Raw genomic sequence first — 18561 nt, 5'->3', positions numbered from 1 at the left:
ACTGGGCCAGAACACACTGTGAGTTCTCCCTAACTCCTTAATGCAATAGAACTGGAAACTGTTTTCAGAAACCCACTGAATAGTGTAGCTGCGGTTCAAAAAACAAAAAACAAAAAGTTAGATATGCTCAGGTTATAGTTCTTATTTCAAAGTTAACTTTGTTATTGTCAATAGAACTTTTATTCTTCTTAGAAAATTCTAAATTAAAGGTCTCCTCTAGGCAAATAGCTAGACACTGCTACACTATTACAGCTGATTCCAGAGTATGAAATGGTCAAAACAAGGGGTAACGGGTGCTTATGGTTTTAGCTCATCCATCCTTTTCTCTCCTCCCTTTAACAGAGCCCCTCAGACCACAGTTCTAGTGGGGCTGGCTCCATTCCCTGATTACTTGGCTATAGACCCTGCCAGTCATTCCCCTGGGCAGAATGATTAGTTTTAGCATGGGCATTAGACCCAAGATGGGACAACAAGAGAGTTGCTTGTGTGGGAACTCTCATGAACTTGCTGCTGATGTTGCTAAGTCTATAGGATGCTCCCAATAGTACCTTCCAGGGACCATCTTTTCCAACATGTGAGGAATGATTGCCTAGCTGACAAGAAACTCAAAAGAGAGAAAAGTAAAACTGATAAAAAAAAAAAAAGGACAATGACTTGGTAAAATTGCTCAGTGCCCCAGATGCAGATATAACTTTAGCCTTCCTAGTTAGGTAAGGCAATGACCACCCCCTTTTAAATTTTGCTTCAACTTGTTTGAGTTTCAGTCACGTATTGAAAGATTCCTGACTAATACACCAAGGAAACAGCATGCTCTTACAAGATGTTGCTTTACTAAGGCATGTTTTATGCTGTGTGATAGAGCTCTAAGTGGTTCCCTTTTTTTCTGGAGTGTGAGCTGAGAATAGGAAGACAGGACAGGGGCTAGAAGAGCAGGTAGGAGATGGAGCAGAGAATCTCCCTTGTCCTTGTAAGTGTATCTTTTGGGGGGGGGGGCGGGGGTGGAGGATCAATGTTTGTTGCAGAGACAAGGGAGGCAAATTTCTTTAAATGTCACCCTTTTAATATTTTAAACTCTAATAATAGTTTTTCCAAACTGGATTAGAGGCTTTTTCTCATCTTATTTGTGGTTTCTTATCTTTGCTTGAGAAAGAGCTACTTGTGATTTACCTGAAATTTTATACTCTAAAAATCTCATTTCTACTTTATAATGCAGGTTAAACTAGACCTCAACAAAACCAGCTCTCTCTACTTGTTGTATACTTCAAAACAGCAAGGACCAAAGGGACACTAAGGAGATAATAAAAGAAGATAGTGATGAAGGAGAGTGAGTAAGAGTTTGCTTCAACAAGATTAATGTTTATTAAACACCTAATTTGTGTCAGGCACTGTGCTGGACAATACAGATATAAAGTTGGCTGAAAAAAATCCTTGCCTCCCAGGTAGTTAAGGTCAAGGTAAGAGGTAGGCAGGCAACCAGTTTCCACTACAATGTAGTAAATACCACCAATGACATCCATCAGAGGGGCTCCTACCTCAGCCTGCTGGGGTCAAGGAGGATGTTGCAGAGAAGATAGTGCCTTTCCAAAGGCTTGAATAGGGGATAGCCTAGTTAAGTTAGCTCACTGATGACTCGCAGGAGGGGGAATCAGGCAATATACCAAGAACAAAAGCACAGAAGCATGGAACAGCGTGGGGTGTAGCTCCAAGTAGTTCAGTTTTTGCTGGAGTATGAGCTGAGGGTGAAAGACAAGAGAAGAGACTAGAAAAGTAGGCAAGGGCCAGACCAAGGAAATTACCCATATCGGGCAGAGGGCTGAAGCTCATCCAGTGGAGGTCTGAATGGTCATTTCAAATGAGGATTTTAATCAAGCAAGCAATATGCTTAGAAGGAATTTTAGGTAAATCATATTCTGATGGCTCCTTAAAGAACAGAACAGGCAGGAAGTTCATTTAGGAAGCTATGTCAAGAGGTTGGGCAAAAGAGCTTTAAAAGGCCCGGAATAAATGTAAATAGAATAGAAGTGAGACTTGAAAGAAGTTATGACCAATTTATCATCAGTTGATTTTTAACAAGGATGCTAAGACATTTCAAGAGGAGAAAGAACATTCTTTTCAACAAACAGTGCTGGGGAAGCTCAATATGTACAAAAGAATTAAATTGGACTTCTACCTCACACCAGGTATAAAAATTAACTCCAAATGGACCATAGATCTAACTATAATAGTTAAAACTGTAAAACTCTTAGAATAATGCATAGGAATACACTTCAGAACCTTGGATTAAGCAATGGTTTCTTAGATATGACCCCAAATGGGTGACCAATAAAAGAAATCATAGAAAAATTAAACTTTATCAAAATTAAAAAGTTCTGTGCCTCAAAGGACATCATTAAGAAATTGGAACAACAACACACAGAATGGGGTAAAATATTTGCAAATCATATACCTGATAAGCGGCTAGTATCCAGAATATATAAAAGTCAACAGTTAAATGAGCAAAGAATTTGAATAAACATTTTTTCCAAAGGACATATACAAATGACCAATAAGCACATGAATAGATGCTTACTTTAGATAGTGGTGATGGCTGCACATCTCTATGAATATATTAAAACCACTGAATTGTACTTTTAAAGGGTGCTTTTATCACATACGAACTATATCTCAATAAAGCTGTTGTTACTTTAAAATAATAATACTAATTGACACTGGGAGAAGTGGGTTAGCCTAATTAACAAAGCCTAAGAGAAGGGATGGGAGATTCCCAAAGCGACTTTGTTGAGGAACTTCAGCAGGTAAAGTCAGCAGAGCCTGGGCGTGGCCTGTTTGAAGAAACTGAGGAGAAGACAAAGGGGACACCCAGATTTCCGGAGGAGAAAGTGGAGGAAGAGGAAGTAGAAAGGGCTGAAGGAGAGACCAGGGCACCAAGGCTCTCATGCAACCATGAGAAGTGGAAGCTGCTGAGGAAAGAGAAAAAGAGAAAAGGGGAGAGTGTCGTTCTGTTCAACAGACAATAACTACTGTTACGACCCAGGTCCTGAGAGAGACGGGCCTTCTAGAAGACTTAGAGGCTAAGTAAGGCCCAGGAGCCTGCATGCAACCCCTGAGGCTCTTCGGCATGTGGGCTCTGTATATGCCTGCTTCTGACCATGCAAACAAGGAAGCATCTTTTACAGAAATGTGAAGTTACTTGCCAAATATTATGTCCAAAAGGAAACTAGAAATCAGTCTTCTTATTAAACTGTATCATTTACTACAGTACTCTAATACACAGGCCATAAGACACTGAACAACTGAACGTGCTGTCCTATCTTTCCCAGGATGTCCAACCTGTGGCCCGGGATGGCTATGAATGCCGTCCAACCCAAAACCGTAAATTTACTTAAAATCTTTTTTTTGCTCATCAGTTTTTGTTAGTGTTTGTATATTTAATATGTGGCCCAAGACAACTCTTCTTCTTCCAGTGTGGCCCAGAGGCACTGAAAGGTTGGACACCCCCGCTAGACATTTGCCAGAACATGTCCCAACACATGCAGTCATATGTGTTTATCCCCGGGTAGGCCTTCTGCTGGTCACGCTTCTGAGCCCACTGACCATGACCCCATGAACACTCATAGTCATTTTCTGTGATGTCCCTCAAGAGCATAACTTCCAGGAGGTTTTGGCTGCCTGCCCAGCACTGCCAGGGGCCCTCCTTCATGCCTACCTGGCGATAGATAAACACCCCCAGCCCACCTGGCCTCACTGACGAGCCAGTCGGGAACAACCCTCTCCTTGAAGGCTCCATGAAAGGAAAACAGGAAGGGGACTTCCAAGTCCTTTTTGCCAGAAAATTTAAGGATAATGGGGGAAGGAAGTATTTTAGGTTTGGCCAAGTCTGCAGACTTGGGTGACTTGGGGACGTTCTTCCCTGTTCTGGAACCAGCAATATAATCCCCCAAACACTGCCTTTCATGTGTGCGCATCAGGATTCCAGCCCTGCCTGCCAGAAAACACGAAAAAGTAGAGGGCGACATTAAACAAGCCTTCATCTTCTCTTTACCGCCACCTGAAAAACCTTGAATGGCTCCTTCCCTGACTTTGTTTTGTCTGCATATTTCCTGCTAAGAGTTTACAAAACAGCACTCTTGAACAGGAAGATAAGAGGTGAAATTATTTGTTGAATGACATCAAGGGAAAAAACTGCTAACTCATCCATTTTGTTGTTAAGTTGCCCAAAAGGATCAAAATACCAATTAACTTGCTGGCTCAGAAATCTTCGACACCCTCGTATTTACTGACACTGAGATTCTCGCTCATACTTGTCTAATGGCTTTGTGCTTATGAACAAAGACGTGCCAATCTGTTTGGCATTTGACATGTTTTCTTAAATAATTTTATGCATTCAACACTTAGTGGCTAAAAATACTTGACTCGTAACATTCATGTGCTAAAATAATCTTTTTCTTGTTGTACCTCCAAATTTAAGAGGAAAAAAGAGGCTCAATGACAACTTTTTTTAAAAGCCATTTTTTTCTCATTTTTAATGTAAAACCTCTCATTGCAAGTAACTTTTTTTGCCCTTTCTTACCCATGGAATGCAGTGGTGTTTGGAAGACTTCATGGAGCAAAGACCGTATTAGGACCCATTATTCTCTGAGAAAATGTTGGAAGAATGATCTTGGGCCTAAGTTTCAGGAAGGAGGTAAAAAGAAACTAAGGAAGACTGATGGGTGTGGTAGATTTTGTAATAGATTTTAATATTCCTCTCTGGATAACTTCTGATAGCAGTGCTTCTCAGAGGTGGTGTTTTTTGTTGTTGTTTGTTTGTTTTTTGTTTAGTTTGTTTTGTTTCCATTGTCCTTTATTTCTTCACAGAGAGTTTTGTGAAAATTCTACCTGTAACATATGCATATACAAGGTATCCATATGGCAGTTGTGCAAAAAAGAACAGCATTTTATTCCAAAGTAAAGGCAATTTCTGGATTTAAAAAGCTCCACAGCAATTTATTTTCATGTAATGTATTTTTTTTTACAGTTTATTTATTTATGTTTAGAGAAAGGGAGAGAGAAAGAGAGGGAGAGAAACATCAATGTGTGGTTGCCACTCACGCGCCCCTAGTTGGGGACCTGGCCCTCAACCTAGGTATGTGCCCTGACTGGGAATTGAACTGGTGACCCTTTGGTTTGCAGGCTGGCACTCAATCCACTGAGCCACACCAGCCAGAGCCTTGTAGCAATTTATTTTAACCAACACTGACTGAATGCAATGGCCCAAGGAGATTAAGTGTGCAACTAAAGCCAGACTGTCTGGGGTTTACCATTTACTAGCATGGGACCTTAGGAAAGTCACTTGATTTCTTTCTGTGCCTCAATTTTCTCCTCTGTAAAATGGAGATAATATCTGAACAAAAAAGGGGCTCAATAAATCTGACAAGACCAATGACCAAAAGTAACCTCAAGGTTATCTAACCATAAATTCCTAACTGGGCAGATCATGATGGGTAGTCATGCCCCAGGTCTATAAAAGGAGATTTTGCCTTAGGCAAGCCTGTCCATTGTTCTTGTTCAAAGGTGTAAACACAACTTTGAAATGCCAGAGGTAACCCTCTTTTCCAGACCCCTCAGAGGTGTAACTGCCCTCAAGAGAGCACAGAATCTTGTCAACTCTCCCTTACTTCAATCACAGATTTCCCTGCCTCGCTTTCTCCCACCTTCACGTAATCTTCCCTGCATTCCCTCTTTAATTCCAAATGGATGAAAAGAACTTTGAAAATGTCCTTCTCCCGAGCATTGAAATCTTGCTCCCTAGCATGTTGGCTCAAATAAACTCTTAAGAAAATTCTCTACAGGTTTGGATGTTTTTTACATCGACACTTGCTTGGTGTAGTTGGCAGGAGCAACCTGCAAACCTGGACCCCATCTTAGGTACCACTTTGAGCCCATTGTGCCCCATCAGCTCCCCATTTTGCATGGGGTGAACATGGGTGAGTTTTCTCTTGGAATCCTGGACCTACCTGCTTAGGGTTGTGGGTCCTAACTTTATTTAAGCTGATCTTAGAAAATCCCGTAAGCGGTTAAGGGTTGAGATAACCCAGGAAAAGGAGAAGATAGCTGAGTGGCTGCTTTTAATTTCTGCTCTTTTATTGAATTGCTTACTGAGAGTCTGAACAAATTTTTGCTAGTTAATGAGAGACTGAACTCTCTTTAGCTCTGAAAGAGAAGGACACTTGCTTCCTCAACCCAAGTCTCACGTATTCTTGTGTGACTAGGAATCTTTGTAGGGTTGCCCGAGGAAAAATTTCCTCTATGGTGTGGGGCAGCCCTATGGGGACATCCACTGCTCTTGGCTCTCTAAAGACATGCATGCAAAGGCTGTTTTTCCCTAGAAGTTTGTTCAGACTCCACAGATCTCAAAGGAAAATTAAAAATGACATGGGAAATCACACATCCAAGGCTGACAAACCCCATGACACTCAGCCTCCCATTAATACTCCTGCAGGAAGATGGTCACGATGAGGATCCTTTGATAATTCTAAATTAATATCCTGTGCACACATTAGAAAAAAAAATCAAGCTATAAAATAAAATTAGGCAGAATGAATAGAAAGCATATATTTAATTGGTATCTCAAAACTTCAAAAAGAGGATTTAGAGAAATGGATCAAACTATGTTGTTGTTTAGATAGCAACTCAATTCTCGGAGGTATTAACAGCAGCTGTCCTTATCTATCTATCTATCTATCTATCTATCTATCTATCTATCTATCTATCCATGTATCCTCATCCAAGGACACTTTCTTTACCACTCTTAGAGACAGAGGAAGGAAGGGAGGAGGGGAGAAAGAGAAATATTGATGCAAGACAGAAGCATCAATTGGTTGCCTCCCCTACACTCCTGGACTGGGGATCATATGCACCCAGACTGGGAATTGAACCCATGACGTGGGTATGTGCCCTGACCAGGAATCGAACTCACAATCCTTTGGCTACAGAATGACGCTCCAACGAACTGAACCACACTGGCCAGGGCAGCTGTTCTTATCTTAAAAGAGGAAAGGGCCATTTGGAACTTGACTTGTCAAAGACATACAAATTGTGTCTTCTTGTCCTAACTGCCAAAACGTAGTTTTGATCCAACTTGTTCTTTGTAAACTGTAAGTTTATCTCATGGCTAAAAGATCTCTATTTGTTTGGCTGAGTGCCTATATAGGTATGTTATAAATATGAGGTAATTTTCTACCTCTGGATAGCATTGTTAAAATGAATTTAACATTAATTTTCTATTAACTTAATATTTTAATATTAATTATACAGTAATTCAATAATTTAATATTAATTGATTTGAAGGCAAGTGCTTGTAAGAATTGGGTATTCTAAACTTCTCAGAAATGCAGAAACTAACACAGATGCTTTTCAAGTTCACATGATCTAAGATTAATCCTTAGTAAATAGAAGACAGTTTAACTTTATTGGTTTAAGTAAAACAGACAGGTCTTTTAAATTACTGATATTAGATATAATATTTATATGTTATGCAGGTTCACAAAAGTAAGTCCATGTTAATAAATGACTTTGATATTAAGGAAATATGTTTCTGGGGGGTTATAAAATGTCTTCATAAATCTGCCATGCTGAAGAATGCTAATCTCATACCTCTTCGTATTCATTAGAAATTGAGTTTTTAAAGGTTAAAAATCTCAGTATATATAGGAATAACTTTATAGTGTTCCAGAAAGGCCCTCGGAACACCTCAAAGACTTGTTGTTATGTTAAATTGCATGGGAAGCATTATAAAATAAGTGATAAAAAAAACTCCTAGGGTATATTGTGTGGGTCAACAATAGTTGTAAATTAAATAAATAGCTGGAGCTATGGGAAACCCAAGGTGGCTGCTTGGTTCTTTAAGGCACCCTGGCAAATCCCATTGTTCCATTTTTGCATCACTTCATGCATCATAGTGCATTTAAGCTGGATTTACATTAGGTGAAGGAACTTAGAACTGATATTATTGAAAGGAGATATCTTACACAATTGCTAAGGTTTGATAAAAGTCACTTTGAGAAAATGCCATATAGGGAACCATGTCCTTTCACAGTTAGCTCCCAAGAGATTAAGACTTTAAAGATCATGGACTGCCACCTGGAGATTTTGTGTACTGGAAATAACATCAAATGAAAGACACTCTCCAACCTTGTTGGAAGGGATCTTATCATGAACCTAACTGTGAATGCACATTTACCCTTGTCTCCAATACTTGCCTCCAATACCCACCAAAGACTCCTTGAGGTCGAGAAGCTGCCAATATCAGAGGTAGACAGTCATCCCAAGACAGCAACAAGGTCTTTATACCAACAGATCAATGCTGAACTCAGAAACCATTTGTTTCATTTTCTTGACCTGTCTCCTAATGATATGAGTCTTAGTAATAGTTATATACATTCTTTCAGTGTTTCTATATAGTCTAACTATTAATGATTACTGAAGATGTATAATTTTAATACTCTTTGACTCATGTAAATGTTAAACTAGATTCAAAAGAGAGAAATGAGATGGACAGCAAGACTTAAATCATGATAGTTCACAGGGCAGAAATTATACAGTGTTTTTTTCACAATGAAGGCCATCAGACCTGACTGCCTTCCATTTACCTGCCCTTTGCTTTTGGGAAGATTCTACCTCAACTCACGTCCCATGGCTACTGTATTGCCTCATCCCCAATAGTGCACTGTTTCAACAAGACCACGTGGGTATTGAGACTTCCTAAGAATGAACCTTTCTGTCTCTGTGAGACCACAGTATTCGACCAAAACGCTGGTCATCAACACATCCTTCAGATTGATTTATGGCCAAAAGAAGTAACTAAACAAAAAGGGGCTGTATAATAAATCTGGCAAGCCCAGTGACTGAAAACAACTTCACGGGGTGATCTGATCATAAATTCCTAACTGAGGAGGGCATGGTGGGTAGTCATGCCCCAGGCTTACAAAAGGTTTATCTTTGCCTTAAGCGAGCCCTGCCCAATGTTCTTCATCTAGGCAAACACACCTTTGAAATGCCAGAAGTAATCCTCTTTTCCAGACTGGGAGCACCTAGTCTGTCAACTCCCCTGTAATCCAATCGTACAGATATTCCAGTCTTGCTTTCTCTCACCATGATGTAATCTTCCTTATATTCCCTCCTTAATTCCAAATGTGTAAGAACTGCAAAACTGTCCTTCTCCAGAGCATTTGAGATCTTCCTTCCTAGCATGTCATCAGTTTGGCTCAAATAAATTCATAAAAATTCTCTATAGGTTTGGGCATTTCTTATGTTGATAACAATAGAGCCTAAATTATAGGGCTCTTCCATGGATCAAGTGATATGACATATTTACAACATTTTAGATGCTATGTTAATGTTAGCTATCGTATTATGTCATGCCATTGAGTTAGTCTGGGAGAGGAGTGGGTGCCTGGGTGCATTATCATCCACCAGAATCTTCACCCACTTATGGAGAGAGAGTTTCATCCTACCAATTAAATATCTGGAGACGTAAAAAACTGAGGATATGTAACATATAAATATTTATGGGCATTTTTATTTTCTAAATGTGATCAGAAGGGAATTTAATCTGTCCTCCAGATCACTGCAATTTAGTTGGAGCACAATAAAAATTCAACATTTAAGCAAGTAAATGGTAGCTGGTAACTAGCCAATTACATGTTTGGAGGCAAGTGGGAAGGAAGAACAATCCCAGGGGACAGGGATGGCCATGGCAGAGTTTATTTAATATAGTGTATTTTCCAAGATGCCAGCCTGACCTTTTCACAAACTCTTCAAAGAGGATGCGGTGGGAATACCCCTGCTGGCGGATTCGAACTGTCTCCAGGATCCCTGTGGAGCGGAGCTGGGCCAGCACTCTCTCTTGAGAGAACTTCAGGGCCTCTCTATCATCATTGGGTTTAATGCAGCGCACGAAGTGGGGCTGTCCAACCACCATTTTGGAGAGCAGATCCATCAGAGAATACTAACGGGAAAAAACACACACATGGAATGAGGTTACCAAAATGTAGTGGGTAACTACAACACAGTCGGGCAAAGGGGTCTCTAGAGCAGTTTACTGGCTTGTAAACAACTCATGGGCTTTTTTTTTTAGGCTGAATAAGAAACCAGCAATAGGAGATGATAATATAAGTTCTGACCAGTACTTATAACTGCCTGTGGATTGAAATGCATTCTTTAAACATCACCTAGTGCCAAGTAATGTCCCCATGTGGCAGAAACTTGGCTGCTTAAGAACATACTTAGGCTACGCCTTAACTCCATCACCAGAACTGGCTCCTCTCTGGTATTCCAAGGCAATACTCCATTAAGTGTATCTGCAATGTAAAATGTCCAGTTTTAGGGAAGGTGTTAGTTGCTCCCTCACCCTAAGAATCATCAGAAAGTCTAAGCAAATGTTTTCCATTGGTAAGGGAAAAACTTTAAAAAGGGCAAAAGAAGCAAGAAAATTGGAGGAAAGAAGATTATAATAAAGATCAACTAACATATACTGAGTGGCTGGCACAGGAAGAAAGCACATGGAAAAGCAAATGAATGCTTGTGAAAGGGAGGTCTCAGTTGTTCCTGGGGGCATCTGCTTTTAGAGTACCTCTTTGGGACATGCCTTCAGGAGTAATTACAAGCCACCCAGGAAATCAGTCCTATTATTTCCGTAATCACACCTCCTACTGGTCCAGAATGGTATTACCTAGCTTGCCAATACATACCTTATTTCCTGATTTAGCATTTGGGGACCAATATTTTGAGGATATCAAATTGACTATCATGGGTATGTTTCTGAAACACTATAAGCCAGTGATTTCTCTGCTGATAGAAGGATTGGGGCTCTTGGGGATAGCTTCACAGAGGTGCTCAGAGGTGCTCCAAGTCCCATGGGATGGACACGCACACACCAAGACACAAAGAAGATACAGCTGCTAAAGTGGACAAGATAAGAAACAAGGGGGGACCGACTTCTGGTCAAGATGGAAGCATAGGTAAACATAAACAGAGCTCAACTCCTTGTACAAGCACAACAAAAATTATAACTATCATTCAGAATCATCAGAAAATCCAGGTATATAGAAGTCTGACAACCAAGGAATTAAAATAGTAATATTCAGACTTCCAGTGAAGATGGTGGCATAGGCAGACATGGCTCACCTCTTCATACAACCACATCAAAATTACAACTAAAATATAGAACAACCATTGCTCAGACTGTCAGAAATCAAGTTGAATGAGAGGTCTGACAACTACGAAAGTAAAGAAACCACATCCATCCAGACTGGTAGGAGGGGTGCGATGTGGAACAGGCCCGTCCTTCACCCATGTGTGGTGGATAAAACTTCGGGAGGGATATCTTGAGAGCAAGGAATCCCAGCCCCACACCAGGCCATCCAGCCCAGGGTTCCAGTGCCAGGAAGATAAGTCCCCACAACTTCTGGCTACAAAAACCAGTGTGGACTGAGTTGCTGGAAGAAACTTCTGGATCCCCAAGCAGTTCCTCTTAAAGAACCCACACTCATACTCACCTACTCAGACTCACTTTCTCTGAGCTCCAGCACTGGGGTAGCAGCCTGAAAGGCACCAGTGGTGTACAGGGAGGAACTTAAGTGTCTGGCATCAAGGCAAGCAGGGACCATTGCCTCTTCTCTAAACCCTCCTGAACACAGAGCCTGAAAGCTGGTGCCATATCTCAGACTCTTATCAACCTGGCTAAAACTGTTTGACCCACCTTGGAGATCCTCAGAGACTCCGCCCAACCCAATTTAGGGACTCACCCAAGTTACTTTTCCATATGAATGACTGGTCTTTGCTCCTGCTACACAACTTCCTAAATCCCCTCAAACAAGCAACAGCTGGCCTCAGTGACCCCCCAGGCCTGGCACTAGCAGCAGCAAGCCTAGATTCACTGCTTGGCTTCACCTGAGAATCTCCAAGCCCAACAAAAGTAGCAGCCATCTCAGATTGCTTTAGCTCAGGCAGGGTGCCTCTGGCAAAACACAGGTGGGAGCTGACCTTGGCCTTCATCAAACAGGAAATTCCAGGGCCAGCACACCCAGTAGACAGCTACAGACCACACTGGAGAACCACCACCCTGTTTCTGCACAGCTGATCCTCTATGGAGGGTGGAGGTTGGTGGTCAGTGGTCACAGCCAATTCTTGCAGCTGACTGGCCTTGGTAAATCCCTCCAATTGTTCTTCCAGTTGCAACCAAGGCTCAACTACAAGAGGAGGGTGTACTCAGCTGACACAAAGGATGCAACTTGAGTACCCATCTTGGGTGATAGAGGGGGCTGTGCCACTGGACCCTACAAGACACCTACAACATTAGGCAACACTACCAAGACAAGGAGTCAAAGCAATTCTACCTAACAGAAACAAACACTGGGAGGCTGCCAAAATAAGGAGACAAAGAAAAATGGCCCAAATGAAAGAACAGACCAAAACTCTAGAATAAGACCTAAACAAAATGGAGATAAGCAGTCTTTCAAATGCAGAGTTCAAAACACAGCTTATAAGGATGCTCAAGGAACTTAGTGAGGACCTCAACAAAATAAAAAAGGTCCAGTCAGAAACAAAGGATACATTAATTGAAATAAAGAACAATTTACAGGGGAACAACAGTAAAGTGGATGAAGCCAAGAATCAAATCAATGATTTGAAACATAAGGAAGCAAAAAGCAACCACAGAGAACAAGAATAAAAAAGAATCCAAAAAAAAAAAAAAAAGAGGATAGTATAGTCACCCTCTGGGGCAACTTCAAGAAGTCTGATATTCACACCATAGGGGTGCCAGAAGGAGAAGAGAAAGAGCAAGACATTGGAAATCTATTTGAAAAAATAGTGAAAGAAAACTTCCCTATTTTCAGCGGATTTCTCAACAGAAACTTTGTAGGCTAAAAGAGATTTGCAAGAAATGTTCAATGTCATGAAGAACAGGGAACTATAGCCAAGATTGCTCTATCTAGCAAAGATAATATTTAGAATTGAAGGGCAGATAAAGAGCTTCCCAGACAAGAAAAAAATAAAGGAGTTCATCATCAACAAACCATTATTACATGAAATGTTAAAGGGACTTATTTAAGAAAAAGAAGATCAAAAGTATGAAACAAAGTGGCAATAAATACATATCTGTCAACAATTGAATCTAAAAAACTAACTAAGCAAACAAGAAGAACAGAGACAGAGTCATGGATATGGATAGCATTTTGATGATTGCCAGATAGGATGGGGGTGTGGCGGAATGGATGAAGAGGTGATGGGATTAAGAAGTAAACAGGTAGTTACAGAATAACCATGGGGATATAAAGTACAGTATAGAAAATGGAGTAGGCAAAGAAGTTATACTCATGACCCATGGACATGAACAATGGTGTGGGGATTGCCTAAGGGAGTGGGTGGTGCTGGGTGGAGAGGGGCAAAGGGGGAAGAATCAGGACAACTGAAATAGCATAATTGATAAAATATAATAATAAAAAAAAGAAGTCTCTTCATTCAAATAGGTAGGAGGGGAACAGAATACAGAGACACAGAGACATGGAATGGGTGGTCCCATACCTACATGTTGTCCATAAAAATCTGGAGGAGTACCTTGGGGGACAGAGATCCCAGCCTCACACCAGACTATCCAGCCCAGGGTTCCAGTGCCAGGAAGATAAGTCTCCATAACTTCTGGCTGTAAAACCCAGTGGAGGTTGGAGTGGCAGAATAAATTGTAGTTTTCTCCATTTCTCCTCTTAAAGAGTAACGTATTTAGGACTTACACAGATTTACTCTCTCTGAGCTCTAGCACTGGAGCAGCAGCTGGAAGGGCACCAGTGGCATATGGGGAAATACTGAAGTATATGGCATCAGGGTGAGTGCTAGGGAAAAGCTTCCTCCTAGACAAAATTCCAGAGGCCAGGCAGTGGCCATTGTCCCCTTTCTAAGCCCTCCCCAACACAGAGCCACAGAGTGGTGACACCATATCAGAGTCTTCATCAATCTGGTTCACACGATTGCTCCTCCCAGGTGATTACATAAGGCTCGCCCCATCCAACTTACCAGTGCACTCTTCTACAATAGGCCACATTACTTAGACAGGGGGTAAGAGCAGCTTTACCTAATACATAGAAACAAACACAGGGAGGCTGCCAAAATGTGGAGACAAAGATATGTGGCCCAAATGAAAGAACAGAACAAAACTCCAGAAAAAGAACAAAACAAAGTGGAGATAAGCAATCTAACAGATGCAGAGTTCAAAACACTGGTTCTTAGGATACTCAAGGAACTCACTGGATATTTCAACAGCACAAAAAAGACCCAGGCAGAAATGAAGGTTATACGAAGTAAAATAAAGAAAAATTTGCAGGGAACCAACAGAGGAGTGGATGAAGCTGGGAATCAGATGGATGATTTGGAATATAAGAAAGAAAAACATAACCAATCAGAACAGTAAGAAGAAAAAAATCAAGGGTAGGCTAAGGAGCCTCTGGGACAACTGCAAACATACCCACATTTGAATCATAGGGGTATCAGAAGGAGAAGAGAATGAATAAGAAACTGAAAACTTATTTGAAAACATAATGAAGGAGAACTTCCCTGATTTAGTGAAGGAAATAGACATGCAAGTCTTGGAAGTACAGAGAGTCCCAAACAAGATGGACCCAAAAAGGACCACACTGAGACACATCTTAATTAAAATGCCAAAGGTTAAAGAGAAAGAGAGAATCTTAAAAGCAGCAAGAGGAAAGCAGTTAGTTACCTACAGGAGAGTTCCCACAAGACTGTCAGCTGATTTCTCAAAAGAAACTTTGCAGGCTAGAAGGGACTGGCAGGAAGTATTCAAAGTGATGAAAAGCAATGACCTACAACCTAGATTACTCTATCCAGAAACACTATCATTTAGAATGGAAGGGCAGATAAAGTGCTTCCCAAACAAGGTAAAGCTGAAGGAGTTCATCATAACCGAGCCATTTTTATATGAAATGTTAAAGGAACTTATTTCAGAAAAAGGAGAAGATCAAAATTATGAACACTAAAATGGCAATAAATCCACAACTATCAACAATTGAATCTGAAAAACAAACTAAGCAAACAAGCAGAACTGAAACAGAATCACAGACATAGAGGTCATTTGTAGGGTTATCAGTTGGGACATGGAAGGGAGAGAATGGGGGAAAAGATTCAGGGATCTTTTAAGAAATACAAATTGGTAGGTACCAAAAGACAGGGGGATGTTAAGAACAGTACAGGAAATACTGTTTGGGGTAGCCAAAGAACTTATACACATGGCCCATGGACATAATCTAAGGCAGGGATTGCCAGAGGCAATCACAGGTACTGGGTGGAGGGTGGCATCGGGAGAGAAATTGGGACCACTGTAATAGCATAATCAATAAAATATATTTTAAAAAGAAACAAGTAGCAATTAGAAATGTAAAACATTATTGATGAAACAGGGTCTGAATGCCCTCCTGGCAGAGAAGCTGTAGCAGGGATCACTACATGGATAAAGTGCTGGACACAAAGGCCATTGGGCCCCTGTAATTCATGCTTAGAGCTCAATTCTCAGCTGCATCTGAAGCAGAGTTGGCTAGATTAGAATTCTGGATTCTAGAGCCTCTTGAACTTGCTAGCTTTTTTGTAAAGCTTGCTATCCATGGTGCTGGCTTCCATGGCTATCCATGGTGAAGGTCCTGTCCTTCAGCCTGCCTGGAATCTCCAGCTCCCGATCCAGCTTCCCACATGACTTCCCATCCCTGCAGAGCCTCTTCCTGTGGTGACCCGATTTTGCAACCTTATTCATTTGTCCCTGGGACTAGTAGTTCTGTCTTTGACCTAACAGCATCTCTACCATGAAGCTGACTGGACATTGGCTCTGAGTTGTACATGATCTCCAAGGGGCTTCCAATCCAATCTACAATTTAAAAACAACCCAATCTACAATTTAAAAATAAACAAATTTGTGCAAACTGGTACAACAATTTCCTCTTATGATATGCATTTAACAGATCCCATCTAGAGACAAGGTTTTCACTCAAAGGGATCATTTTACTAGATGAAGTATCAAGAATTGGTCAGTAGACGTGAGAAATAATTGGGCTCACACAAATGGGTCTAGCAATGGGACAATTCAATTAAGGGAAATAAAGCCAAAGCTAAGACAGATTCTCTCAGGATCTAAACTAGATAACCAACCTTCTGAAATTTAATTAACTACTTTGCTTTTCAGTAAATATGCTGGAGAAGTGGCTGACTCCAGTAGCTTTAAGGCCAAGAAGCAGCTTAAATGCTAACAGAATCAGCACACTTGGTGGACAGGGCTGTGTGCCAGTGGCAGAGAGGGCTCTCTGTAGACACTGGGGTTCTAGCTGATCTTTCCGAGATCAGAGAACATTGTACTCAGAGGGAGAGGTTTCTGGCTGTACTTTTCTCTCTCCACACCCCCACCTTTTAAAACTGGCTTTTGCACTTTGCTCTTATTTCAATGACTCTATCAGATCTGGGTCTCTTGTGGGAAGTGTTGGCAATTCCTTCCTGCAAATAGGCAGAATAGAGATCAGGAAGACTCCATACCCGGAAGTAAGAAGCCATGGTCTGTCTCTTCATGTTGGTGGTTTCTTCCGGATGCCGTATTACTTCCAGAGTGTCCACCTAGAATATAAGCAGAAAGAGGTGGTTTGAGGAGAGACACCATTCATTTCTTGGCTTTCTGAAAATCTGAAAGGCTGTTTGGTCAAATATCTGAGGGGCATTGATGTTTAGAACACAATGGAGTACACTATGGGGGGAATTTTTAAAGACATACAAAGAAATACAATTTGCATAGTTCTACTCACTTGACAATGACCTCACTCTGCAAAGTGCTGTATGACCTAAGTATACACCCCCATCAGTGTTATTTCTATACTTCTCCATGTTCTAATGGGCCCCAGTAAGTTCTCCAATAATGTCACATAAGAACAAACTGTTTCATAAAAGAAAACTGGGCAAAGGCCCGTGAAGCTGGGTGATTATAAAGACATGGACTCAAAGCCCAGGTTGAACAGCAGGAAATAAGGTGAGTTCCAGTGGCTTTCCTGCCATCAGACCCTGATGCTGCCACACCCCTTCTGCCTCCCACAGTTCCCACGTGCTCATGTGGACCTGAACTTGGAACACCTCTGTTACCAACCATGTGTCCCAACTACTGGGCTGACAGGAAGGAATTTATGAATAAAAACAATCGTAGGAATCAATTGTAAGTAGACTGTGTTTCGTTATTGTACCTCAACAGTAAACGCCCTGCTCGTGCACACACGAAGCTATTTGGTTTGCAGAATGCACGAGTGGCGTTTCAGCGCTGGCCTCCACTGTGGCAGCTTCCCATCTGCTCTGAACAGGTGGCAAGGGTCTGATGCAGGAACGTTTGAAAGGAAGATGCTACTGTCAGCACGTGTGTTCTGCTTGGTGGACTGCTGTCCAGGCAGCCGCCTCCCTGTGGGGTGAAGACGTGTGCGGCCTTGTTCAACAAGAGTGAAAAGTGGGTGCTGAAGGAACAGAGGCACAAGGAGCGGGGAGAATAATTATTCCTGTCTCCAGGGACTATTTAGGAGACTGCGTGCAAAATGGAAGGAAATGCTTCAATTGGCTTGGATAAAGAAAAACAGGTTTGTTTAAGAAGGGGAATAAATGTGGAACTAACTTTTAAAAAAACTAGAAAGGCAACCTAAATAGGGAGTGAACAGAAACATGGGACTGTCTCTAAGGGAAACGATGTCAGGGGGCAGTGCAGCTTGCTTTTTCCAAGCTGCAGACTGGATGCGTTCCCAAAGCTGTCAGTCTATTTGTATGCAGCTGAAGCAATGGTACAACCGCCTGTGAGTTTGACTTTTTACATTTCTTTTAATGCGAAAGGAGGAAACAAAAGCTCTGTGTTGAGAAGGCAGGCTGTGCTGAGGTAGAAAAGGGAAAAACAAACACAGCACACCCACCCCATCTGCAGTACTGTGCTCTCTCCCGAGTGATCTGCCTAAAGGTTTCTTCCCATCTCACCTCCACTTGGATGACAGAACGCAGAGTTGATGGGGTTTGGGGCAAGCTATTCAGGACCCAATGAAAGGAGGTCTTGGCTAGTGTATACCTTGGGTCAAATAGTTGATTCTGAGAGTTTTCTTAAACTTTTTGTCTCCTTATTTTCTTTTCCCACTACTGACCTTCATATACACATGTATACACACGCACACTGTAAACTTTTAGGAATTTCCTCGCTACTTCCCCACTTCCTTTTATTCAGAGATTCTCCCCGAAGAACAGCATCTTGCTTTGAGCCTTGCTCTTTCTCCATTTCCCTTCCTTTGTATTCAAATCAGCCAGCCAGTGCCATCCGTCATGCCCTAATGCAATGTGAAAGGGCCACTGAAAAGCTCATCCACACTTCTTTTATTGGGAAAATTCACCTGTTACCATCCCTCAAAATTACAGTGGACCCTGGCATTTGAGAATTTAACAGCTTAGTACTCAGAAAATTCTTGGTTTATATTAATTCTGATGACACATAATTTAAAATATATAATATGTATTGTTTTCAAG

At 41.3% G+C, this 18561-nt stretch overlaps 1 protein-coding gene across 12 annotated transcripts in view; it reads right to left on the bottom strand.

Annotated features, from left to right (window-relative positions):
- MYO3B (myosin IIIB) overlaps nucleotides 1-18561 on the bottom strand; it is a 440217-nt gene that overhangs the window by 194922 nt on the left and 226734 nt on the right. For all 12 annotated transcript variants that reach the window (XM_045196330.2, XM_045196338.2, XM_045196327.3 and 9 more), the window contains 2 exons: nucleotides 16567-16644; nucleotides 9783-9988 (listed from right to left, as the gene is read on the bottom strand). In XM_045196330.2, coding sequence (XP_045052265.2) covers nucleotides 9783-9988; nucleotides 16567-16644 — 284 coding nt within the window. The remainder of the gene's footprint in view (nucleotides 1-9782; nucleotides 9989-16566; nucleotides 16645-18561) is intronic.

This window comes from Desmodus rotundus, chromosome 2 (genome assembly GCF_022682495.2).
Source record: "Desmodus rotundus isolate HL8 chromosome 2, HLdesRot8A.1, whole genome shotgun sequence".
NCBI classification, from domain to species: domain Eukaryota; kingdom Metazoa; phylum Chordata; class Mammalia; order Chiroptera; family Phyllostomidae; genus Desmodus; species Desmodus rotundus.
Note: the sequence above shows the minus strand (reverse complement) of the source record. Positions and strands in the feature narration are given on the sequence as shown.